This window comes from Esox lucius, chromosome 10, assembly GCF_011004845.1.
Source record: "Esox lucius isolate fEsoLuc1 chromosome 10, fEsoLuc1.pri, whole genome shotgun sequence".
In the NCBI taxonomy this organism is placed as follows: domain Eukaryota; kingdom Metazoa; phylum Chordata; class Actinopteri; order Esociformes; family Esocidae; genus Esox; species Esox lucius.
In genome coordinates, this window is record NC_047578.1 from 5,835,589 (window position 1) to 5,862,518 (window position 26,930).

A 26,930-nucleotide genomic window follows, 5' to 3' on the forward strand; every position below is an offset into this window, starting at 1 on the left:
CTATCTGTGGAATCGATAATCGTTGGCCAGTCAAAGACGACCGGGTCGTTAAAGGATTACTGTGTGTGTGTGTGTGTGTATGGTCCATTGTATTGACGGAATGAGGAGAAGAATAGAAGGAGAAGAAAAAGCAGTAAGGAACAATAGATTAGGGAGTGAGACCTGAAGTCAGATACCTGAAAACAGAGACCTCTTAGTAATATATTGCATTGAACAGATAGATTGTCTCAGCAGGTGAAAGCTGATGTATTGAATACAGACAAAAGGGGGGGTGGCGGGGTTGGGTGGGGGGGGGGGGGTGTCACAGTTTATTGTATGACTATATATAGAGTGGGGGGAGTAACTTCCCCTATCTCTCTACGCCCAAACAGATCAAATAAACCCCATCTGGCCACGCCCAAACAGATCAAATAAACCCCATCTGGCCACGCCCAAACAGATCAAATAAACCCCATCTGGCCACGCCCAAACAGATCAAATAAACCCCATCTGGCCACGCCCAAACAGATCAAATAAACCCCATCTGGCCACGCCCAAACAGATCAAATAAACCCCATCTGGCCACACCCAAACAGATCAAATAAACCCCATCTGGCCACGCCCAAACAGATCAAATAAACCCCACCTGACCACACCCAAACAGATCAAATAAACCCCATCTGGCCACGCCCAAACAGATCAAATAAACCCCATCTGGCCACGCCCAAACAGATCAAATAAACCCCATCTGGCCACGCCCAAACAGATCAAATAAACCCCATCTGGCCACGCCCAAACAGATCAAATAAACCCCATCTGGCCACGCCCAAACAGATCAAATAAACCCCACCTGACCACACCCAAACAGATCAAATAAACCCCATCTCGCCTGACATTTCCCATCTCCCTGTCCTCCTGAAAGCCTGGGAAAAGATATATCCCTTCACCTGCCGGAAAGAATATTCCTGACTCGTATTTCATTATATTTCAACTGACAATACTATCCTGTCATTCCCAACTCATTTTTAGTTTTACATTCCATCAACACGAAAAAATTTCAGCGACACTACTTTTATTTCAACAGGCCTGTGTGTGTGTCCTCGATTTTCCATACTTGAGAGGAACAATACTGTCTGTGTCTTTCACAGTTGTGTTTAAGCTGGACAGGTCTCTGGTAACTAGTGGGACTCTTGACACCACTGTCATCTGGAAAGCTTCTAATTGGTAAATTGCATCCCTCTCATACTCAATCAGCAGTTGCCTAGCAACTGTGGACCAGAGAGAAAGTAGAGGAGGATGAGGAACAGGTTTGGGGAGTTAGAGTGGCGGGGAGGGTGTCGGTAGATTGAGGAAGAGGACAGCAGGAAGGCAGAAGCAAGACGGAGGAAAAGGGAGGAAGAGAACGAGAGTGGGGAGGAAGCAGAGGGGAAGCACGAAAAGTAAATATTGTCCCTGGTCCCATCCCAACTGAGGACCTCAACAAGCTGAACCAGGAACAAATACTCAGCCGATATATGAGCGTCCCTGTATCAGCAGCCGACAGTCAGTCAACAGCAGGAGCCCTGTGGACATCTCTGACACACGCGCCCCGGCCTCAGTCACATGCTCTGGCGCCTGCGCTGCTCCGCATTTCCACGCCCACCGTGTCACGTTGCCACGCGTTACCATTTTTGGCTTTTCCGGACCGTTTCAGGAAAGCGTGCCTCGGTGTAAGAGCGGCCCTCTGAGATCAGTCCCGTTTCGCCCGTGCAATCACATTCATTATGACGAAAGCCCAAGTCGCCACTCTCGCTTCGAGAGCCGACGACTGCAGACCCGGCGTGTTGTACCTTCCGTGTCGCCAGCCGCCGAGTCGAGGGCGAAGTGCGGAACGCCACGTCTAGAAGAACCGGTTGTGTCCCAAACGCTGCTGTCATCCCGACTGGGCTGTCATGTTGATGAGGGGACTCGGAGATGTAGCTGCGAAGAGGTCCTTGGGTTTTCTCGTAGACAACTGGTGAAGGATTGGGTCACCATGAACTGACATACCTTTCACACACAGGCGCATGTGCACGCACTCATACACACAGAAACACACAGCAAAGCGTTTTTACATTGTTATCATCTCCCAAAGAAACTAGTTCTGACCTTAACCTAATCCTTACCTTAACCTAACCCTGACCTTAACCTATCCTTGACCTTTAACCTCTGTAATCTAGCCATCACACCTTAAACCGAATCCCTAATTCCTTAACGTACACTTCATCTAGAAGTGTCCCCATTCTAACACTGACCCAAAGTGTAATTTATCCTAAACTGAATCCGGACACAACTTCTGCCCTTGTGGGGACCAGCTAAAAAAACAGCTAGGATATTTTTTTTTTTGGTTTTATTGAATTTTTTTACTTCTGGTACTCACAGGTATTGTTAGACCTGGATCTCACACACACACACACACACACACACACACACACTCTCTCTCTCTCACTCTCTCCCTCTCTCTCTCACACACACACACACACACATACCAGTCCAGTGTGTGAAGGAATGTGGGCTTTTCAAGGTCAGGGAGATGTGGTGTCAATAACTGTTATTAACAGCGTATGGTCGGTACCGAGGTCAGTTATAACGAGGTCGTTACTGACTTCCCACCCCCTTAAGCAGGCAATGCGCATGCACACACACACACACACACACACACATCAGAGATCAGGTATCAGGGAGGGCAAGGTCAGCCTGTGATGGTGGGGATCCCACACTTTGCTACTACTTCTCAACCTTCAGTGCTGCATCAGCAAGCCCAGGCAACAATACAGACAGTAGGAAGGTTGGGACGGAGGTGGAGGGAGGCTGGGAGAGGGGCACGGACGGAGGTGGAGGGAGGCTGGGAGAGGGGAAGGGACGGAGGTGGAGGGAGGCTGGGAGAGGGGCAGGGACGGAGACAGAATGGGAGGGAGGCTGGGAGGAATGCAGGGGAGGGGAGGGGAGAGGGAGGGTTTGATAGATGGGCTTGTGGATCAGAAATGGGAGAGAGGTCTGTCCCGGCCTGGGCCGGCTGCCCGCTGAGACGGATGGGGGCTGGAGGTGTCATGGCTGGTTAACATCACTCCACCGTTGGTGACATTGATGATGGTCTGCTGTTGGCCGAGGCTCCAGACACCTTCACACTCCAGTCTGGGCAATGGGGAAGGTCTGATAATTAAACCCACAGCCAGGGTGTCTGGCACACTACCTGTCTACAGGACCCGCCCCTGTACTGTACCTGCCCCTGAACCTGCCCCTGGACCTACCCCTGTACTGTACCTGCCCCTGGACCTGCCCCTGGACCTACCCCTGTACTGTACCTGCCCCTGGACCTGCCCCTGGACCTACCCCTGTACTGGACCTGCCCCTGTACCTACCCCTGTGCTGTACCTGCCCCTGGACCTGCCCCTGTACTGTACCTGTTCCTGGACCTACCCATGTACTGTACCTGCCCCTGGACCTGCCTCTGTACTGTACTGTACCTGTTCCTGGACCTGCCCCTGTACCTACCCCTGTACCTACCCTTCTATCTGCCCCTGTACCTGCCTCTCTACCTGCCTATCTATCTGACCCTTCTCATTATTTAACTTCATTTTATTTAATACCTTAATACTAATAGGGCACATCTCAAACGTACACTCCTGGTGTCCTCTCTCCTCGTCCCTTTTTAAACCAACTGGAGGAGAAAGTCAGAGGGGCAGGAACTGTGATTTTCTCAACCAACAGTTTCTGAGAAGCACATACCGTAGGCTGAGATGGTGTAAGTAGGATTGGGATCCTCCCAAGCATGGCCAGGACTCACGCCCCAGAAGGTTAGATGAGCACCAAACCGACATGGAAAGCCCTGTAGTATTCTGGGTTGTGTTCTTCGGGAAAAGAGCCCATGTTTACTGTGATCAGTAAGAAATACAATCTACAAACCGTCGCGGCTACGCCTTACTCCTAATGTGTTTGGGCAGAATACCAATGTTACGGTATTAAACTCACTGTCGTTCAGTTTCTTCAGGTGTTGATCAATATTCACACACATTTGACCATCCTTTATCATGTGCTAGTTAACAAAGACAGTTGTGGACATTTTGTCTCTCTGTGTATGTGCCTCCCCCAGTTCACACACACACACACAAACACTCACACACAACACATATACACACACACACATACACACATGTATACACACACACATATACACACACACACACACACACACACACGCACACACATGTATACATACACACACACATCCATCCCCTGAGCCACCGCTGTCACCTGGAAACACAGGGGCAAGAATGATGAATGTTCTGGGTCAATACTAGCCGAGAGATTTGGGAACATGTGTAATTTGTATGCAACTGCTGAAACCTTTCACTGGGTTCCGTGGTTCCGTGGTTCTGTGGTTCTATGTTTGGGCTGCCCCCAAACAGCACCTGGCCATGTATATCATTCACCCTTCCACTTAGGTCGTATCTTCAGACAGACCCTAAACCAGCTGTTAAACCCATGGTCTCAGCCTTAAAGTGCCCTGTGTTCACATATCACATTATGGGCCTGACCGTGTTCACTAGGGAAGAGACTTGCGAAACCTTTGGGCATTAAGACACACATGTAACGACTGCTTAAAGAAGCGTTAAACGCCCCCCCCCCCCCCAACCCCCAGACAACCAAACGGCAGCCCCACCCCTCTTTTTCTTTTTTTTTTCTTTTTTTTTTTTTTTTTTTAGATGCGTTCCGGAGAGACAAAATTAAAGAACCGGTGGGTACATCGGCGATTTTAAACCCTGAGAAACATCTGTAAATACCACACGGTGTGCCTTTCACTGTGCGCCGATGAGTCAGTGTCAGCCGTCACGTGTCAACCTTGTTTTCATTTGGCCGTTAGATCAAGTGATCTTCACTGTGTGGCGGATCTCATATGACCAGCTGGCACACTGCAAGCTGGCTCAGTGTGTGAGGGGATGGAATGTGACAAAGTGACACAGTTTTGGGTTTAGAGAGCACGGGGGGGGGGGGGGTTAGGGTAGGTGCTAAAAATAGACTAGCAAGTCCTGCTAATGAGATTCAGCAGGCGGGCGAGTGAGTGAGGGAACGAAACGGAAAGATGCGCAAGGAGGAACGGATGAGGAGACAACGTGCGAAAAGGAAGAAGAAGGAAAAGAAGAGGGGCGGACCAACGTGTGAGGGCGAAAGAGCGAGGAGGACTCAAACCCCGAGAGTGGTGCTGTTATCTCCCCGCCGCGCCCAAAGCACCTCCTCCCCCTCCTCCCCACCCCGGACAGCCATCTGTACAGTAATTAACCTCCATGGCACGTCTCATGGTTAGACGTCCGCCGTAGCAGGACTTAGACACTCCCACCTCAGATTCTGGACAGGTGAACGCAGAGAGAGAGAGAGAAATAGCAGACACATAGAGGGAGGAGTTAGAGAGGAGGTGGACACCGAGGGAGAAGTTAGAGAGGAGAGGGACACAGAGGAAGGAGTTAGAGAGGAGGTGGACACAGAGGGAGAAGTTAGAGAGGAGGTGGGCACAGAGGGAGAAGTTAGAGAGGAGGTGGGCACAGAGGAAGGAGTTAGAGAGGAGAAGGACACAGAGGGAGGGAGGTTGTGTCTGTATTAATGTATGGGGGAGATAGGGAGTGTGTATCTGTGTGCGTGTGTGCCAACTCTCTGCCTGTCCATCCTCTAAGGAGCGCCTGTGTTTGTGTGTGATTGTGCTTGTACACTATTACTTGATGTTTGGTGTAATCTCTCCCACCCTTTCCCTGTCTCTCTGTGATTCTCCCAGCCTCCTTCGTGGTCATTTATTAGTCATTGGGATAAAGCTCATGACCGGGTGGCTGTCTGTAGTAGAAGGAAGGGGGATATGTAGTGGAGGATAGTAAAGAGAAAATGCAGAGTAGAAAAAAGGGAACAGCAAAAAACACAATATTAGAGGTAGATAGTAGAGATAAATAGACCCAGATTCTCGAGTTCGTTCTAATAGTGACTGAGATGATAGTCTTGGGTTGCCAGATTCTCGAGTTCATTCTAATAGTGACTCAGGAGATAGCCTTGGGTTGCCAGATTCTCAAGTTCATTCTAATAGTGACTCAGAAGATAGCCTTGGGATGCCAGATCTTGGGTAACATGACAACGTCTAGCAATGCTTGCTTTTCTCACACAATCGGAAATGGAGACATAACTTGTTCCACTGAGTGTCCTCTTCAGATCGGGAAGGCGGGGCCGAAACGTCGTGCTGGGATTGTGCTCATGCAACATCAAGCTCTAGTGGAGAGGCAGTGACATCACTTCCCTCTGCATGTTTAATCCATTTAATCGTCTCTCTCGAATGGCTTACAGTCTATGGCGAGAGGACGCTGGCATTGTTTGTTCGCCGCTTCTCCACCTGAGATTTCATTGGGCTAGTTCCTGCGTTCTAGCTAATTTTATCTTGCTTTTGGCTCAACCGTATTTTAGCTTTTGACGTGCTTTGCCTGGACACATTCTCTACCTGATCGCTACTTTGACGGACGTTTGTAGTTACAAACCTCCATGCACAATCGTGCGACACCAGCTAATGTCGCAGCTACACCAGCTTCCTCTCCAAGTGTTTGGACTCTGCCGCCACGCCTGACAAAAGCCATCCTCCTCAGCTCACACTCCCCAGCCTCATATACCGGGACGTCTAGATCCTGATGTCTCCGCACCTGCTCAGTTCTATCCCGGACAGCCTCCCCGGTTGTCCCTGGTGCAATTGGCCCTTGGCTGGGACCGCTGTCTCAGTTAGCCAGCAGCAAGGCAGTTGCCATCGCGCTAATTGTCCGCTGCCCTTGCCGGCTAACGTGACGCTGAAATACTCCACCTCACAATGTCTCAAACTCAGCAACCAGTCCACCTCCGTGCATATCAGCCATCAAAACCCCTTGGGCTGTTATGTAGATCCAACTACATCCATAGAGGCTCCAGGCGAAAGTTTGTTTACTCTGGGTTGGAGCACTCGACCTGTCCATGTGGTCACTGCTCCGCTGGCGCCATGTCATCACAGCAAAAAACACACCAGAAACAGGCACATCTCAAATTTCCACTTTTCAACGCCCGATCCCTAAATGATGAGGGCCTCGTCCTGAGTAAATCTATCGCGGACGATAAACTTGACTTTCTCTGTCGGACCAAAACCTGTCAAAATCCCTTGGAATACTTCTCTCTCAACAAGACTGCGCCCGTCGGATACGCCAACATGGAAAAACCACACCTGGGCGGGCATGGTGGTTGAACAGCGACCTTGCATCGTCAAACCGTCAAAACTAGCACAATATCCATTCCCATCCACTCCTCATTTGAGCACCTTGCATTTAACTAGGCTGGCCATAAACCTCTGGTCACTGCTGTTATCTATCGCGCCCCCCCCCCCCCCCCCCCCCCCCCCCCCCCCCCCCAAGCCAAACCCTGAATCTCTTTCTGAACGATCTGGATTTCTAACTCAGCTCTGTGCCATTTCACCATCTGTTCTGCTACTGGGCCATTTCAACACCCATGTCAACCCTACAGACTGTAAAACCACAACGGAACTCCTGGACAGTCTTCAGTGTTTCAATATTTCCCAACACATAGATTTTCCCCTGCCACAGAAAATGGCACATCTTGGACCACAGTTCTGCTCCTCTGGTATCAAAGACTGGCCGGATGATACAGTTAGATCTGAGAGAGAACCGGATGATACAACTAGATCTGAGAGATAACTGGATTATACAGTTTGTTCTGAGAGAGAACTGGATTATACAGTTAGTTCTGAGAGAACCAGATTATACAGCTAGTTCTGAGAGAACCAGATGATACAGTTAGTTCTGAGAGAGGACTGGATGATACAGTTAGTTCTGAGAGAACCAGATGATACAGTTAGTTCTGAGAGAACCAGATGATACAGTTAGTTCTGAGAGAACCAGATGATACAGTTAGTTCTGAGAGAACCAGATGATACAGTTAGTTCTGAGAGAAGCAGATGATACAGTTAGTTCTGAGAGAAGCAGATGATACAGTTAGTTCTGAGAGAAGCAGATGATACAGTTAGTTCTGAGAGAACCAGATGATACAGCTACTTCTGATGGTAAACCGGATAATTGTGTGAGTTATGAGTTGATTGGATTGTTCTGCGTCATATCAGGGTAGATCCTCCGTGGAAGTGCACATTCTCCCCCAACAGATTGTGCTCAGCTGGCTTTTGTGTGTGTTTGCACGCCGTCGGTACAATAGGTTTAATAAGAGCGGATTCAGTTGGCAGAGTACTGACATACATTTTTTTTTTTGTTTTAAACAAATGTACTTACTAAGACTGGGAAATTACCTCACCAAGCTATCTTAAGATGAAGGCACTGACATTACATTGACATTAAGGCTCTCTGGATGTGAGCATCTAGGAATAAAATGTAAATGCAGTGTCTAGCTACTCCAAGCTAGAGTCAGGAAGTGCACGCACACACATGGGTGCACGTGCGCACACATACACACACCCCAGACACTCTAAACACACTGTGAGCAACCCCGGAGTGTCCCACATACATGCTCAACTTGTTAGCTCACATTTCGGCCGTGTCCATTACACTGTGAAGTATGTACACATATGCATGAATTATGGCACCCTTCTCAAACACAGTCCTATTGATTTCTGTCTCCAATGAAATGTGCTGCCAAGCCAAGTCGGGATGATGTTCACGTATCCGGCTAGCGAGGGCTTGCGTCCCAAACGCCTTAATATCCCCGATGTGGTGCCCTCCTGTTGGCTGTGGGTCTCACGTTGGGCCCTGGGAATGGGCTGGCGTTTGGGCGGCTGGCTGAGTGCCGGCCGAGGCTGATTGAATGTATGGTGGATCGATGGGGCTGGCGATGGAAGGTTCCTCCAGGGTCTGATGTCTCTGACTGCTCCCTGGCTGTCTGCAGCTCTCTGTTACAACCGTACGCACTCCATATGGGTGTGTGTGTGTGTGTGTGTGTGTGTGTGTGTGCGTGCTAGTGTCTCACACGGTGAGATTAGTAATCTGGCTACATGTTAAGAAGAGCAAGAGATCAGCCCTTACTGAACCCTTCCAGTAAAACAGGAAGGTGGGAGGGAGGAGAAATGGGGGTGGGGGGGTGAGAGAAGGGTGGAGAGGATGAAGGACAGAATGGATGAGAAGGTTAGACCGAGGGGAAAAAGGGGGAGGGAAAGGCAGAGAGAGAGAGAGAGATGGGCGGGGGTGGGGAGGGTCTAGAGATATCATCAGTGTGAGATGGCTGGATATAATTAAGATGGTTCAGTTTTAATGAATCTCATTCAGTCATCATGATACCCTCCCTTTTGTCTGTCTACACCGTGGTCACACTCAGACACGTGGTCACTGGCTGAAGCCAGCCATCGACTGCTCTGTCCAATCACATGCTGCCACTGTATATTCTGCATACAGTATCGTCCATTTTGGCTGGAGTTTCTCCGTCACGGTCCCCCATCCCTACGCCTCTTGAAGGACCTCCCTGTAGTGCGCTGCATTTGACCGGCGCTGAGACACTGTACCAATAGTTAGCTCTGCCACCACCTGGCCCCCAACCACTGATGTCCCCCCCCCCCGGCAGTGCCCACCCTCTTGTGCCCCCCTCTGGTGGGCATCTGCCCGGGACTGGCACTGCTGCCCGACCATACCCATCTGCCTGGCACGCATCTCCGGTTCTGGCAGCTGAGCCCCCCCAAAAATAATCCACTGACCCACCTGACAGACAGAAGGAAAGAGGTTGAATTATTCCTCCTCTGTTGACCTGCCAAAGATGCTTCCACCTTTACTCGCTGAGGTTGACTGACCTCTTCCTCCCGCACACACGCAATCCTCCCTTCATGGATAATGTCTTTGTTCACTCCCATCGGTCCACTTTAGAGGGGCTAAAGGATGCCAAGAAAGTGTCTCTTTAGGAGGGGATCAGGGAGGAAGCCAAATGCTTTTGGACAAACACATGTCCCCCTGCACCAATGTTGTAGTGGGGAGTGCAGCTATTCCCTGTAATGGCTTGGTGCTCCAGGTGTAGTATAGCAGTGTGTTGCTGAAAACGGTACATACACAGTATGTATTGATGATAATATTGTTGAAAATAATCACTCGGAGGTTCTGATTACATGTTTCTCTATTTGCTAAAATGTAAGAATACCCAAGCCCATCGTCAAGCCAATTGAGTTGATGTGCATTTTCATCAAGGGATTCATCGTAGTGGCGTGTGATGTTGAGATATGAAATTAACATTGACCAATAGGCCCTACAAGAGAATCAGGTAGATGTTAGCGATAGCTACCGGGTCTTCCCTGAGACAGCCATAATTGGTAGCTATCTCTTTTTAATGGGCAACCAGATGTTCACGGTCAAGGGTACTCTAACCCAACGAGGTCTGGAGGCTGCTGGTTCTCTTCCACCTCATCATTAATTGCACCCACCTGGTGTCCAGAGTCTAAATAAGTCCCAGGCTGGTCGGCTGGTTGGCTGCTGTCCTTTAGCCGTGAGCCTCATCACACACACACAAGTACGCACGCATGCACAACACACATAAACAAGCTCACAGACACGCACACTCTTCTTGTGTTTGCTGGATCATCTCTGGGCAACAGAAAGCAGCCATAAGGTGTTTTGTTTGTCACGGCCAACTGGAAGCAGAGCGGAGGGTCCATCTGGGTGCTCTGACTCACTCTCAGCTTGCTCTCCTCTGGAAATGTCTTGCTCATGCACGTGCACGTGCAGGGAGTGGGTGTTGTTTATCTGCTACTATGTCTCTGGCCACTGTGAGGCGCTCTCTGTATTCTAGTCTGTGTGTCAGCTCCCCCAGGCTCCATCATATCGACGTTTACGTCCTCTCCGTGGTTGGTGTGCAGTGCTGCATGATACCCACCTCCCAGCGTGGAGCCACCGTTTCTGTCAGTGTCAGGGCTTTCACTGTGGCATGTGTCTCTGTGGGTCTGAGCAGTACATCAGAAAGCCTCCTGGAGAACAAGGCTCTATTTCTGCATCATTAGACTCCTCACGGAGATCTGAGAGGGAGGTGGGACCCTTAGGTTAGCTGCGTGGTGAGAGAGAGTGGGAGGGTAAGGGAAGGAGAGTGCTGGTGCTTATCATGTGATCTGGCTCAGGGGCACATTACCTCTACACATTACCTCTCCACATTACCTCTACACATTACCTCTCCACATTACCTCTACACATTACCTCTACACATTACCTTTCCCGATGAGAAGCCACATACACCTGCAAAAAAAGGAAGATGAGAAAGAGAGGGGTAGAATAGTGATGGGCAAATTACGACGGAAAACAATGATCTGACGATGAAGATGGGGAACAGGATGGTTCTGGACTCTAACCCAGATGAAGGGTACCTGGCGTCTACATGCTGAGGGCTTAGAGCCAGAGACTGTGTGGAGAGCAGAGCTGTGTCTTAACACAGCCAATTAAACACAGCACAGTGCAGGACTCACGGCAACTCACCCTCAAAGGACTTAATTATGACACTGTCAGCTGGAGGGGGGGGGGGGGGGTTGTTCTCCCTCGGTTGGAAGGTGAGGAGAGGAGTAAAGAGGGGGAGGAGAGGAACGGGGTCAGAGAGGCATAGGGAGGACAGAGGGAGGTGGGGAGGTGTTCCCCTCACTGAATCATTAATAATGCACAATCCAATAGGCAGATGAAGTGACTCCCCTTGCCAAATGTCCAGCCACAGAATCATAGCATGGCTTGATATATTTTAATGACGCCTTTGTCAATGCATAACTGTCATTTCACCAGGGCTCGATGTTTTAAATCTGCCATATGTTGGCATGTGTTGTTTTTTGCCCCGCAAAAGTAAAAAAAATGAATATGTTGTTTAGGTATTGATTCTGAATGGTTAGGTTCAGAGATTGTGTTTGGTAAGGGCACACATCCCTCAGAAACAAGGTTGGCAGCTCATCCATAATATGAATGTAGATGACCAGAATGTCTTCAGCCCTGTATTGCCGTTCAAGGTTATATAGTTTTGTAAAAGTAAAACACAAAAGCACACACACACACACACACACACACACACAAGCAAGGCCATGAGGAAAAGAAAAAAAGATTGCCTTCTGTTCTGTGGGGCAAATTAAACGGGTCATTATCATTTGTGTTCATATTCTGTTGAATCATCGTTGCATTTGATGTTATTAGGTCCTGGAGCATGGCAATATCTCTCCAAGCAAATTAACACTGTCAGGCACACACACACACACACACACAAATACACACACACAATGGTACATTGATACGCACACACAAACGGATAGACACATATACACACATGCAAATGCACAAAGACACACACCATGTTGGACCCTCTTCACTGGCTTTGCTAAATAGCGGCTCCTGTTCAATTAATGTTAACAAGCAGGATAATATCCGGGACATTATAAAACCTAGCTGGTGTTGAATCAATATAGCTTAGGTAACCACACACAAACACGCACAATACAGTGACATGACCTGCCAGTGAGACGGATGCTTTACATGATGTTGAGGATACAGTGACATGACCTGCCAGTGAGACGGATGCTATACATGATGTTGAGGATACAGTGATATCATCTGCCAGTGAGACGGATGCTTTACATGATGTTGAGGATACAGTGACATGACCTGCCAGTGAGACGGATGCTATACATGATGTTGAGGATACAGTGATATGACCTGCCAGTGAGAGGGATGCTTTACATGATGTTGAGGATACAGTGATATAATCTGCCAGTGAGACGGATGCTATACATGATGTTGAGGATACAGTGACATGATCTGCCAGTGAGACGGATGCTATACATGATGTTGAGGATACAGTGACATGACCTGCCAGTGAGAGGGATGCTATACATGATGTTGAGGATACAGTAGTATGTCCTGCCAGTGAGAGGGATGCATACATGATGTGGAGGATACAGTGGCATGACCTGCCAGTGAAAGGGATGCTATACACGATGTTGAGGTTACAGTGATATTATCTGACAGTGAGACGGATGCTATACACAATGTTGAGGATACAGTGACATGATCTGCCAGTGAGACGGATGCTATACATGATGTTGAGGATACAGTGACATGATCTGCCAGTGAGACGGATGCTATACATGATGTTGAGGATACAGTGATATGACCTGCCAGTGAGGGGGATTTTTTTGTAATGTTGGGATACTACTACTACTACTAAGGTCAGCTTCAGGCCACTACTGATTAGATTATTGTTTTTCGACTGTAATCTTAGGCCAGCGTCTTAGAAATAGATCAAGCCTAGTCCAAGACTAAAACACTATTTAAACTGGGTATTTCCCCTTTGAAATATTTGATTTAGTCCAGGACTAAGCCTACTCTGTGTCCTGGAAACAGTCCTTGTTATTGAACTCTATTTTTAGACTGTCTCTAGTTTCTAGCATTAGGCTGTAGCAGGGACTTAGTGTTGATATACTGTAAATATGAAAACAACCTAAGGAAATGGGTTGAGTAGGTGGAAGCTAAAACAAGGTCATTCATGGAAATCACCTTAACATTCACCACACATACATAATTCAACCACTACACACACACACACACACACACACACACACACACACGAACCATCTGAACCTGTATGTGTATATGGGGGTGTGTATGTAAATGCTGAGAAGAGGCTGAGGTGAGGCTACTCCTCTGATTGGTTGTATCTCTCGTCCTGGGAGAAGGCTGAGGTGAGGCAACTCCTCTGATTGGTTGTGTCTTTGGTCTTGGGTTTTGCTGGTGACGTGTGTGTCCTTGGCTCAATCAGGATGCGTGATGGGTCTGCGAGCCACAAATCCTGACGACAAGCCAGCTGTTTGAGAGGAGGGTGACGGAGATGTATGCTGCCAATTGTAGCTGTTCTGACGTGTGTGTGTGTGTTTTTATAGGAGGGTATGTGCTTGTACTTAAGAATGTGTGTTTGAATGTGAGAGTGTGTGTATATGTGTGTCTTGTGCAAGCTAACCAGTCCATGTGACAGATGGGGGGCTGTGATTAAAACTGGTTTACGACGGAGCATTTGATTATAGAATGGCTGAAATAAAATAATTTGAGCTTCAATAACAAATGGTGCAATCTGAGGTTGCATGGCGCTATTGTGTAATTTGCGTATGTAAGTGTGGACAATGTTCGGTGTCTAATGATACAGTTAGCTTCTAATACTTGTGTTAAGGTTTACCCTGGGGAATCTACAGGGCTTCGATTAAATCAGTCCTTTTTCTAAGACTTCATTGCTTTTAAATCAGTCACAGACTCATTGGACTCAGGGAAGTACACAAAGAGTCTATTTATAGTTTCCTCCATCTGTTACCAATAATTTAATGTGTGTTTCTCACTGTGTCTGTGTGTGTGTGTGGGGGGGGGGGGGGGTGACAGTGGTCAGGCCAAAGTGCCATTATGTACTAATGGGATTAACAGGAGAATGGGGATACAGTGGGTCCTAAAGTGCAACTGTGGTCCTGTCAGACCATTGATGAAGGATTCCATCTGCAACTTATTCCTAGGCCAGTGACTTATTCCTAGGCCAATGTCTTATTCCTAGGCCAATGATTTGTTCCTATGCCAATGTCTTATTCCTAGGCCAATGACTTATTCCTAGGCCAATTACTTATTCCTAGCTATTTATTCTTTGGCTAGCAACTTATTCCTACTTTAACCACTAAATTGCTGGCCTAGGATTAATTTGCTGACTTCAGGGAGAGTTGCAAATGGAATCCTTCATTTAGGAGTTTTTAGTAACACTTCTATTGCGAATGTATTAACAACGTAATAACATAGTTATTATTCTATGGACAATAATAGATTAAAACATAAGCAGTTAAAACATGTAATAAAAGGTTTAAACATAATAAATGGTTAAAACATATAATAAAAGGTTAAAACATGTCATGAGGTGTGTAACTTGTCTCTCAACACTATCAGCTTTGGAAGACCAATGACACGCCCCAGAACTGTAATGTAAATCTGAAACATTATATTTGTAACTTAAAGCTCAACGTACATGGATTATTATTTTCTCAGGTCTTATGGCTTGTCTTGATGTGTCTTAGTCAATCATTGTTTCTATACATCAATGGAAGCTCTCGCCAAAACCAGGTTAACAGCAACGGTACTGAGTCACAACGCAACATGTGCACAGTTTCAACAATCAATACTGTGGCGCAGCGGGGTCGCAGCGGGGTCGCAGCGGGGTCGCAGTTTGGTCGCAGCGGAGTCGCAGCGGGGTCGCAGCGGGGTCGCAGCGGGGTCGCAGTTTGGTCGCAGTGGGGTCGCAGTTTGGTCGCAGCGGAGTCGCAGTGGGGTCGCAGTGGGGTCGCAGTTTGGTCGCAGCGGAGTCGCAGTTTGGTCGCAGCGGGGTCGCAGTTTGGTCGCAGCGGAGTCGCAGTTTGGTTGCAGCGGGGTCGCAGCGGGGTCGCAGTTTGGTCGCAGCAGAGTCGCAGTGGGGTCGCAGTTTGGTCGCAGAAGGGTTGAGTTTTGAAAACCGGTGTAGAAGGAAGACTGAAGAGGGAAAATATTCCCCTGGTCAAGAGTCAGGCTTCCATTTTCCCGGGGAAACGATGCAGATTCCGATTTGGGGAAATGGAAGGCCGATCCCAGGTCGGCACCACCGCAGAATCCTTCCTCGGAGTCACTCAGCGATGTGACTGTGCGTACGGACTGACACCAATGGGCCTGCGGTGGTGCCGTGTCCCGACCCGGTCGCTTGAGGTGGGGACATTGTGTGTGGCTGTGAGGACGAGGACAAGCCGGTGGAGTGGAATGTACCCGGGGGCCAATCACGGTGGAGGACGAGAATGGAGCGCTCCTCTCTCACAGCCACGCAGGCCCAAGGAAAGGCCAGGGGGAGGCTTCCCCTCAGCCTGGAACAGTGCATGTAGGTCAGCCTGACGAGCCCTCCTCCATCCTGCTCCTGTTTGCCCGCCGTCTCTCTTCTCTCTCTCTCATTCTTTCGTTCTGCCAATCCAGCTGTTGGTCTTCATCCTTCATATCGTCCACCATGGCCGTCTCACCTCTTCATCCCTCCGTATCTCACACGCATTGGATTCATTGCATGAAGGACACACTCCCTGTCCTTTGACCTCCAAGGCCAAGGGTCACCTAGACGTCTCTCTCTCCAGGTGTTGGTCCGTATTCACATATCCGCAACGGTATACCTGAACGGCGCCCTACTTCATATGGCATTCACACGAGGGCCCGGATCGACATAGTCCCATTAGAGTGATTTTGTGAATGTAACCATGCTCACTAATCGCTGCGTCTGACAGGACTCTGGCTGTTGTTCTGAAATGTGGTCTCGGGCTGCAATCCAACTGGCCGGGACATCCCTTGACGTTGGCATTAGTTCACACTGAGGATAGTGACAGTATGGGCATGAGAGTGGAGGCACCAGTTACAATGTTAACCTGTGGTAACCCGTGTCCCAAATGGCACCTTGTTCAGCCTGGGGGCCCTGGTCAAAGGTAGAAGTGTGCAATTTGGGATGCCTGGAATATTGTGCGTTGTCTTGCGGGTCACACCCATGACACAAAGTTCACTGTCACACCTGGACAACTAGACTCAGAGATCCATCCAGTCATAGATCAGAACAGGCAGGAACATCAGGAACCCTGTCTACCTGGGGAACAGTTTCTGGGTTGCCAAGCAACAGCATGTTGTGGGGCAGAGCCAAGATGCCCAAAGCAGTGATGGTTTTGGTGACAATGACGATGGTGGTGCTGGTGACGGTGGTAGTGGTGGTCACGTGATGGTGACGTGTTGGTGGTACTGGTAGTGACGTGGTGGTGGCGACGGTGGTGGTCGTGTTAGTGACTGTGGTAGTCGTGGTCATGGTGGTGGTAACGTGATGATGGTGGTAGTGGTAATGATGTGGTGGTGGTGGGAGCAACGGTGGTAGTGGTGGTAGCATAGTGACGGTGGTGGTGGTGGCAATGGTGGTGGTAACGTGATGATGGTGGTAGTGGTAATGATGTGGTGGTGGTGGGAGCAACGGTGGTAGTGGTGGTAGCATAGTGACGGTGGTGGTGGTGGCAATGGTGGTGGTGACGTGATGGTGGTGGTGGTAGTGGCGATGGTAGTCATGGTCACGGTAATGGTTATGTGATGATGGTGGTGACAGTGGTGGTGGTGGTAGTGGCGGTGGTAGTCGTGGTCACGGTAATGGTTATGTGATGATGGTGGTGACAGTGATGGTGGTGGTAGTGGCGGTGGTGTTGGTGGCTGCGGGGTCTTCTGTCATTTCTCAGCACATTAACCTTCTAATGTAATTGTTCATTGAGGGCTGGAAAGAGCTGACAGAGAGTAAGGGAAGGAGGGAGGAAATAAGGAAGGAAGGAAAAGAAGGAAAGGGGAGGGGGGATCAGGGAAGGAGAAGTGGAGAAGGGTGGGAGGGAGGAAGAAAGCAAAGAAAGGAGGGGAGCGAGGAGCAATGGAGGGAGAGAGGGAAGGATGGAAACTGGAGGGAGGGGAAGGAGGAGCAGGGGATGGAAGGAGCGCCTTGGTTCTTTCTGTCTGAAGGAGGGATGGAGGGAGAAGTCTTAAGGAGAGAGGAGCCTGAAGCAGAACGCTCCTCAGTAAGAAAAAGGTGAGTTCAGTCATTGTCATCCTCAGCTGGTGTGTGTGTGTGTATGTGTGTGTATGTGTGTGTAGGTGTGTGTGTGTATGTGTGTGTAGGTGTGTGTGTGTGTGTGTGTATGTGTGTGTGTGTGTGTATGTGTGCGTGTATGTGTGTTCGTGGGGGAGTGTGTGTGTGGGGGAGTGTGTGTGTGGGGAAGTGTGTGTTGGGGGGTGTGTGTGGGGAAGTGTGTGTGTGGGGGAGTGTGTGTGGGGAAGTGTGTGTGGGGGTGTGGGTGTGTGTGTAGGGAAGTGTGTGTGTGGGGAAGTGTGTGTGTGTGTGTGTGAGGAAGTGTGTGTGTGTGAGGAAGTGTGTGTGAAGGAGTGTGTGTGTGTGAGCTATCAGCTGAATGACATTGACTCTCCATCACTTGCAGTGGCAATTACAACACGGTTCCACTGCAGAGAGGAAAGGAGGTCTGCAGTTTGTGGCAGAGATTTATATCACTTGGTCAGAGATATTTTCTGAAAAACACAGGAATATGGGGAAGAAGAATTATGAGGGGAAAAGCCTTTTGGGATAAGAAGGGAGGAATCAATAGTCGACTTTCTTTTGCTTTGTTGTTTCGGATAAGAGATGCTACATTACCTAAATGTAAAAACCCATCCTTAACAAGCTTTTTATGAATATGAGGTTTATGTAATTTACCATGGGAGCAGCAGTGTCAGGGCAACTACAAGAGTGAGAGAGTCCGAACACCAGTCACAGACTAGACTGGACCTGGAACCCTGGATAGGTGTCCTAATCAATGGAAGGATAGGTCAGAAAACCTGGGACCTGTTTCACCGAAACGGACTGAGCCCAGTCCAGAACTAAAAATACAAGCTTGATGGAGTTTTCTATTGAACTAGATTTTTTACTCCTAGACTAGGCTTTATCCGTGTCTGTGAAACAGGCCCTGGATGTTTTAATCAGTGCGTGAACGCTTTGTTTTGAACCTTATTCCAATTAAAATTGAGCAAAGTGTCTGGATGTCTGTTGCATAGCTAGCAAAATCTGTGCACCACTGCGTTATTAGTGGGGATGTAAACATAACTGTCATACAGTTTGGTGGTGTGGTTTGACCTGATGTGGTGAGTATTGAAGTCACAATCCTGAATTTAAGTTGGAAGTGAAATAGGTATTTAACTGCAGAATCTCCGTTTCTAAAGGCAATGTAGAGCATGGACATTAGTTGTTTGTACTTATCTGGTTCATGCTGTAATCTGTTCTGAAAACAGCAGTTTGGCCCACAGTTTGAATCTAGGATTAATCATATCGGAGTTCTATTGCCTCTTTCTCCATCCTGCTCTCCCTTTCTTCCTGTCCTAGCTATAGTCTGTCCTCACCTCTCCTTTCCTCCCATCTCTATCTTCCTTTCCATATTCCCCTCCATTTTCCTCCCCGTCTCACCCTCCTGTTCTCTCCATTTTCCTCTTTTCCCTCCCCATTTTCCACTCTTTTCCCCTGTGTGTACACGCAGGAGAACATCTCAGTAAAAATAGCCCCCCCCCCCACCCCTTCGTCAGCTGCCCTACTTACTCTTTTCACTACTCGCTACTTTAACTTTTTTCCCTGTCAGCTTTAGTCGGGGAAATAAAACCTGACCCCTGATCCCCATCCCTGAACATCAACCAACCATATCTAATGGACACTAGGCCATCCCAAAATACTCTAAGACAGAAGCTCATAGGGCACCGGTCGAAAAGGAGGGTGTTGCGTTGGGAAAAGTTTTTTTTTGTGACAGACAGGGATGTGGTGTTCAGTCTTAATGTGACAGGTGAGGATTTGATATTCAGTCTTAATGTGACTGACAGGGATGTGGTGTTCAGTCTTAATGTGACAGATGAGGATTTGATGTTCAGTCTTAAAGTGACTGACAGGGATTTGATGTTCAGTCTTAATGTGACTGACAAGGATTTGATGTTCAGTCTTAATGTGAGAGACTGGGATGTGGTGTTCAGTCTTAATGTGACTGACAGGGATTTGATGTTCAGTCTTAATGTGAGAGACTGGGATGTGGTGTTCAGTCTTAATGTGAGAGACTGGGATGTGGTGTTCAGTCTTAATGTGAGAGACTGGGATGTGGTGTTCAGTCTTAATGTGAGGGACTGGGATGTGGTGTCCAGTCTTAATGTGAGAGACTGGGATGTGGTGTTCAGTCAATGTGACAGATGGAAATGTGGTGTTCAGTCAATGTGACAGACAGAAATATGGTGTTCAGTCAATGTGACAGATGGAAATGTGGTGTTCATTGTTAATTCGACAGATGGGAATTGGGTGTTCAGTCTGAATATGGCAGAAGGGAATGTGGTGTTCAGTCTTAATGTGACAGATGTTTGGTGTTTAGGCTGTCATATATCCCAGTCAGACACGCTTTTTTTTTTAGCTAGTCATTACATACTTTTATGCCATCAGAAGGTCAAAGTTCCTCAGTAGATGCGGTTCCTCTGATAACATCCAAATGACCCATTAGTCCTGGAACATGTACAGCAGGGCACTATCCTGGGGAACTGGGGTTGTCCCGCTTCGCACATGTTTTTTCAGTTTATGAGAGACAGGTGAAGATGAAGGACACGGGAAAGACGGTGCTGAGAGGCAGTGGGTCAACAAATCAGTCAGGTATTGGATCTGGAGCCTGGGACTTCGGCCCCTAAACCACCCAAGACCTCACCTCACATGAGCTCTTGTAGATGTAGCACAGTACAAAGGGAAACGGTGCCTTTTATTGACACGTCCCATGTTTGCCCCCTCGCTGTTCCTTAACACCAGACCTGCTTGAGTCCTCCGTGGACTCTGGGTTTTGAATGTGGCGCAGAACGAGCACAGACAAGGAGTCTCCATAATCGTATTTCAAGTTGCTAATCCAAGAAAGAACAAGCTGTCTGGAGGGGACATTCAGTTTGCATGATGGAGGCAGTGGAATGAACCACACCCTGTGATCCTCCAAGGGTAGGCAACTTGCCGAGTGGAACACGGCGCCCTATCTAGGGCACTCGCTTTGACTAGAGCTCTATGAAGGGGAAGGGGTCGGTTTGGGCCGGCTCCATTGACAAGTGGTGGTGACCTCTCCGTTGAACGGTAATTGAAGGATGAATGGCTCATAAATGTCCCATGTCAAGTGATCCCTGGCACTGGAGAATGGAAGGCAATCTGTAAAAGGAACCAGGCCAGATGGGGTGTGCTGATAGATGGTTGCAATTTACATGAAGCTGGCTTCATACCGAGTGTGTGTATGTGTGTTTTGTGTTTTCAAAATGACAGCGAGCATACTGGAGGTGTTGCTAAGTGGGGCAGCTAAAACTGGATCCCACGTTTACCACAGACTTCTAAAGGATACAACCCAGCTACACTCTTTTCCCACCTTCCTCCTCCCAAAACTCCTTTACTCAACTCTCCTCTATACTCCCAACACTCCTTCACCTTTCATCATTCAATCTCCCTTCCATTCCTCCTCCCTGAGTCGCTTTCTCCCAACCATCCAGCCACCAATCTTTCCCTCCCTCCCTTTCTGTCACTGGCACGGCTCTGATGAAATGAAACACAAGCCCATTGACTCCCATTCGGACGAAATATTAGAAACACGGCCTTAATCACCGGGCTTTATCATCATTATGTCATCATTAGCTATCACATAAATATCTCAACCACAAGATGATAACTGTAAGCAAAAACACCCAAACACACGCACACGGCCCATTGAAGACATCTGATGTATTACCAGATCAGGCAAAACCATAATTGTGTTTTTATTTCCTTTGTTATTTTCAACAAAAAAAAACAATATTCGTCCTGCAAAATCACCACAACGCTATTAGCCACCAACAGCGCTAATTTGGCCTGTACGTCACCGGCGACACACAGGGCTGGGAGGCAGGGGGACGGAGGAGAAGAAATATGGAGGGAGAGTGTGTGGTAAAATGCACGGTCGTTGAGAGAGAGAATACTGAGTGGAGTGTGAATGGGGGCGGCCTGTAAATCAACCCTATTAACAGAGACAGGCTACGTAAGGCCGTTACCGGTGGAGGCTGGGATTAATGCAAAAGGTAGTGGAGTTCAAGTGAGCCCCAGGGCTCCTCAGTGGGATTAGTCACCTCGGTGTTTGATCACTGCCAACATACATCCATTGTGTCTGTTGGCAACCGACGACCAGGGCAAACTGTTTGCCGTCTGTTCCCTCGAGGCACGCTGCGGGATCGCGTCCCCAATGTCAAACTCTTCCCCCGGCATGCAGTGCGCTACGTTCCACCAAAAACCCCCATGGGCCGTAGTCAAAAGTGACACCCCTGTTTAGGGAAGAGGGTGACAGTTTTGGGCGACGCAGGACGGTGTGGAAATGAATGGGCGTGTGAAAGACACCCCCATTCACGACGTTGTGCATCTCCTATATTCCTTAGAGACTCTAGATTTGTAAAAAAAATTTATAAAAGCGGATACTGATATGATTTTGACCAAAATCCTTTTGTCGGCATAGGTCACATTTTTCTATGTAGCTGAATTATTTATTGTGGTGTTTGAGGCTAATGCTAAGCATAACTCGCTTTTCTTGTTTAGGGGGAAGAAATAAAGATGTTGTTGTTGTTTTTGTTGTCGTTATAGCCTCCTTCTCTCTGTGTGTTCCCCCAGGCGGACCCCCAGGGGCGGGACATCGCCATTCGGCCGTTCCTGGAACACTGCGAGAACACCCACATGACCATTTGGTTGGGCATCGTCTACGCCTACAAGGGCCTGCTCATGGTGAGAAGGAGGAGTGGGGTAGCCACGATGGGAGTGTCCATGCAACCCCCCCCCCGTAGGCAAATGGCCTACCTCCACAAAGTAGGATTGAGGGTGGAGGTCTTGGGGGAGGGACGTTCCCTGGCACGCAAACAGATGCGCGGCAATCAGACGTGTCTTCCCACTGTGCGTTCGGATGAGTGTTCAGTACCCAGGCTGAAAACTGGAGGGCGTGGAGAACCGGAGCACCGGAGAACCGTGCTGCACTAAAGAAACCTCTGAAAACCGTTCTCTGTTAGCTTACTGGCCGTCCTCACCACAGCAATGGACCATTCTCCCATTTTGCTGTGTTCATTTTGAGGTGTGTGTTAGACCATGCCTCCAAGCAGAGCTTCGGGTGACGTAGTTCACAGAGCCCCCCCAGACGCCTGAGGTTTCTAAATGAAATATGACATATTTGAAAGCGTTCCTCTTCCTCTCCGCTGGTGTTTAAATACCTTAACTAGCCCGGACTGTAAATAATTCAGCATTTCGGTCCACTTATAGACATGAGAGAAGAAAGAGAAAGAGCTGAAGAACAGAGCAGGTGGAGAGAAAAAGAGGCAGGGAGAAAGAGAGGGAGAGAAATAGCACTACAAGACTACACTGCAAGACACACACACACAAAAGTACTTCTCTTTCGTTGTATTGTTTTTATTTGTAATTCATTTCTGTTACTTTTAATCTGTTTATATGACTTCTTTAATGCCTACATCTTAGCGTTTCTGTTAAATTAAATTTCTGTAATGTTTTTTGTCAGAGCCCAAATTAACTGTTGCCATGGCATCAGCTAATAGGGATCCAAGTAAACAAAAGCAGACAAAGGGAGGGAGAGAGAAGAGCTGGAGAAAGAGAGGATAGAGAGTTAAAGGGAGTGAGAAAAGAGTTGAAGGAAAAGGGTGGGATCATGAAGAAAGTGAGAGGGCGGGGTGTGGCGTAAAGAAGAGAAGAGAAAGTGTTGAAGTGAAAAGTAAAGAGAGGAAGACAGAAACATGGAGTTAGAGATAGAGTAAAGAATAAAGAGAGAAGAGCCACAGGGAGAACCCAGGGATAAACAGGAAGTGAAAGACTAGGATTTTTGTGTCTCAAACCAAACTGGGACATGTCGACAGGAGGAGAAGCTTCTGAGGTCTGACTCATCCTCTCTTATGGCACACACACAATCATACACACACAAAGATGCACACACACACACACACACTTTAGTATAGACTCATTAACACTTCAAGACAACTATCCGACTCTATGGGACAGAACCTTTCCATTATTCATTAGAATGTTAAGGCACACTGGGAATCTACTCCGGTATACTCTACAAAGTATTCCGTGAAGAACACGGAACGCACTGTGAAAAATAAACCATTTATGACCCACAAACTCAAACGTCTGTCCAAGTTTACTGTCAAGGCTGCCACATGTAGCATTAGATGGTAGAATGGGGAATAAAAGTGTGTGTGTGTGTGTGTGGGGGGGGGGGGGGTCACAGTACACATTGAGTGCATATAGACGTCTTTGTAATGCCACAATTGAACACACATGTGAGTTATGTCTCAACAACAGGCCTGTACGTCCGCTTCTTCCTGCCCCCCCCCCCCCTTCATTCTCCCTTCCAGCTGTTCGGTTGTTTCCTCGCCTGGGAGACGAGGAACGTGAGCATCCCGGCACTGAACGACAGCAAGTACATCGGGATGAGCGTGTACAACGTGGGTATCATGTGCATCATCGGCGCGGCCGTGTCCTTCCTAACCAGGGACCAGCCCAACGTGCAGTTCTGCATCGTGGCCCTGGTCATCATCTTCTGCAGCACCATCACCCTCTGTCTGGTCTTCGTGCCGAAGGTAAGGAGGAAGGCAGCAAGGGGGCGCGCGACGATCTCCGAGGGACTCTCATAGAAAAAAGTGTCACCAAAACGCTTTCTCTTGGTCCGAGACGTTACTTCAGAGCGTTACTTTGAGACACCTTAACCGGGCCACTTGTCTTTGTCGTGACGACTTGCAGTTCATCACAATGAGGACGAACCCGGATGCGGCTACCCAGAACCGGAGGTTAAAGTTCAACACCAACCAGAAGAAGGAGGACTCCAAGACGTCCACGTCTGTGACCAGTGTAAACCAGGCCAACACGTCCAGACTGGACGGCCTGCAGACAGACAACCACCGCCTTCGAATGAAGATAACAGAGGTGATGTCACAGCTTCGTTGTCGTACTTACTCGTGTGTTGTGAGGGGGGTGTCAGATGTCCTCGCACCAGTCCAGTTAACCATGACTTGCCCTCGCATGATCTCCTGGTCAACCTTATGGCCATATTAATGTAGATCATTGTGTCCGTATGACACCCGTTTTTATGCATTAATCGGAATTCCAAAGTATGGTCTAACATAGGGTCGTGAATTTACAGAGGCTTTAAAGTATGCTGTTTTTCCACTGGTGAGAGACACAACGTTCCACGGGTGACACCGACTTCAGATGAGGGCCAGTATTATCTCTAATAGTCTGTCATTAACGCCGTCTTGTCTTGTCAGTTCACGGGGAAGCTCCCTTACGTTTATGAACTATAATTTTTTTTATGTCTTTGAAAGTGAATGACATAAGAAGAACTGCCATGCCAGGATTTCCAGAAAGGCCTCGGTAACCACGGTTCCATCCGACCCTTTCATGTGGATTAATCACCCGTCGTATGAAAGAAATAACGAGCGTGCTGATGGAAACAGGATACAGCGTGTTGGGACAATTTTATAAACATTCAGAGACAATTTGTTCATTCGAACACGGTGGGATATTTTTGTGTCTATAAAATTAATCAGGCGAGAAATGGCAGTGAAAAAGAGTCACACAATGATTTAGTGGTCCTCCCACATTACAAGTCAATTGCCGTTTATTAGGCTCGGGATAAAATAAGTTACGATGAACTTTGCTGGGCGGGGAGAGTGCCTTGTGAGGCAATTGACGCTCCGTTGCAATAAACACCTTGTATGGGCCCATGTAATCACGTGCCTTTTTTTATCCCTAACAATTACATTTGGGGAAACAAACCAGTGCCGGGGAAACTCACATGCCTCTCATTTTATCCCTTCAGTCCTCCTTTGACCAGTAAGGGCAACTGATCTGCACCTACCGTTTTTTTCCTTCCAGTATTTAGGTTCATGTGAACAATGAGTTCATGTGAACAATGTAACTCCATTCAAATGTGTTATGTCGCCTCGCGCCTCGTATCCGACTGCGTTGTCCGGGTGGTGACCGTAGGGTTTCAGAGGCGACAGACATCTGCAAAAGTGTGTGTGTGTGTGTGTGTGTGCGCGCTCTGTGATTGAACTTTAACCCCGCAAAATGTACTTGTGTGTGCAGTTGGATAAGGAGCTTGAGGAGGTGACGATGCAACTCCAGGACACTCCGGAGAAGACGCCATACATAAAGCAGAACCACTACGGGGAGGTCAACAACATCCTCAGCATACGCAACTTCACGGACGCCAAAGGTGACCCGGCATCTGCTTGCCACTTCTGTTTTGTTGTTCCTGGCTTAAACGTGATCATCTCCTGCACTAGGGGTCACTGACGTCCCAAGATTACCATAATCGGGAACGTTTTAATCGGTGAATCCAGAGTCGTTGAACTATGATTTCTGGACAAGCAGGGACTTTTCGTAAAGTTGCCGACGTTTTGCAACCCCATCTAGTATTTAAAACGGACTCACCTCTGTTCATATATACTGCTGTCTGCACAAGCTTCTCTCTGAAGAGTTTAACGCAGCTGTCCAAGGTAACAACAGCTGTGCTCACCTCTAGGGAGCCTGCAAGCTTTTAATTGTCCCTTCAGTTTTTGTCTGCTGATTATGATACAATACTGCTGTCGTCAGGACAGTGAAACTAGTTCCTCTGTTCAGCACGACAGTATCCTAACCCTCAGTATGTCCACTTCACAGCAGTGAGCTTCAGTTCACATGCAGGTTAAACAAAGAGACAATTCAGTTCACATGCAGGTTAAACAAAGAGAAAAGCTAATGGCACCTTAAGTTGGTCATAAGAATTCTGCCACGTTGTAGAACACAACATTCAGCGGCGTTGAATAACACAATTGTCCCAGCATTCGTGTTCGTAACCCCTTTATTTGTCAGGCCAGTTATCTGAAAGCTGAGCGTTACATCTTCACTTACATTGACCAGTATATTGTCTGGTATATTCCTGGTATATGCCTAGTCCTAAAAGTGATAGTTCAGGATTGTGGCAATGAAGATGTTACCTACTCTCCTACTATTAGGGATGTAATCTTACATTGACCAGACTATTACTAGAACAGCTAGCATTGAGATAACACTAGTTGGCAAAATCATTCAAAGTAAATTTATAAATATAAAACGTCTCTTTAAGTTGATCTGACATTTTCAAATTGGGTAAAAGGCTGCATTTGGGAAGTTGGGAGTAGCAGCGTCTCAGTTCAACCACCAAAACAGACAAAAGATATGCATACTTTTCACAATAAATTGTACTTCACATCCACACTTTGGGTTAACGGTGGGTTTATGTACTTTTAATCTCCAAACAGGATTATACTGTGAATTGCTTTTTTGAGGAGTTAATAATTTCCTTGTCCCGACCAAAT

At 47.9% G+C, this 26,930-nt stretch overlaps 1 protein-coding gene across 1 annotated transcript in view; it reads left to right on the forward strand.

The window, feature by feature from the left end:
* Positions 1-26,930, forward strand: part of gabbr2 (gamma-aminobutyric acid (GABA) B receptor, 2) — a 196,015-nt gene that overhangs the window by 163,883 nt on the left and 5,202 nt on the right. The window contains exons 14-17 of the mRNA XM_010891535.5: positions 22,204-22,314; positions 23,946-24,170; positions 24,331-24,513; positions 25,678-25,807. Coding sequence (XP_010889837.1) covers positions 22,204-22,314; positions 23,946-24,170; positions 24,331-24,513; positions 25,678-25,807 — 649 coding nt within the window. The remainder of the gene's footprint in view (positions 1-22,203; positions 22,315-23,945; positions 24,171-24,330; positions 24,514-25,677; positions 25,808-26,930) is intronic.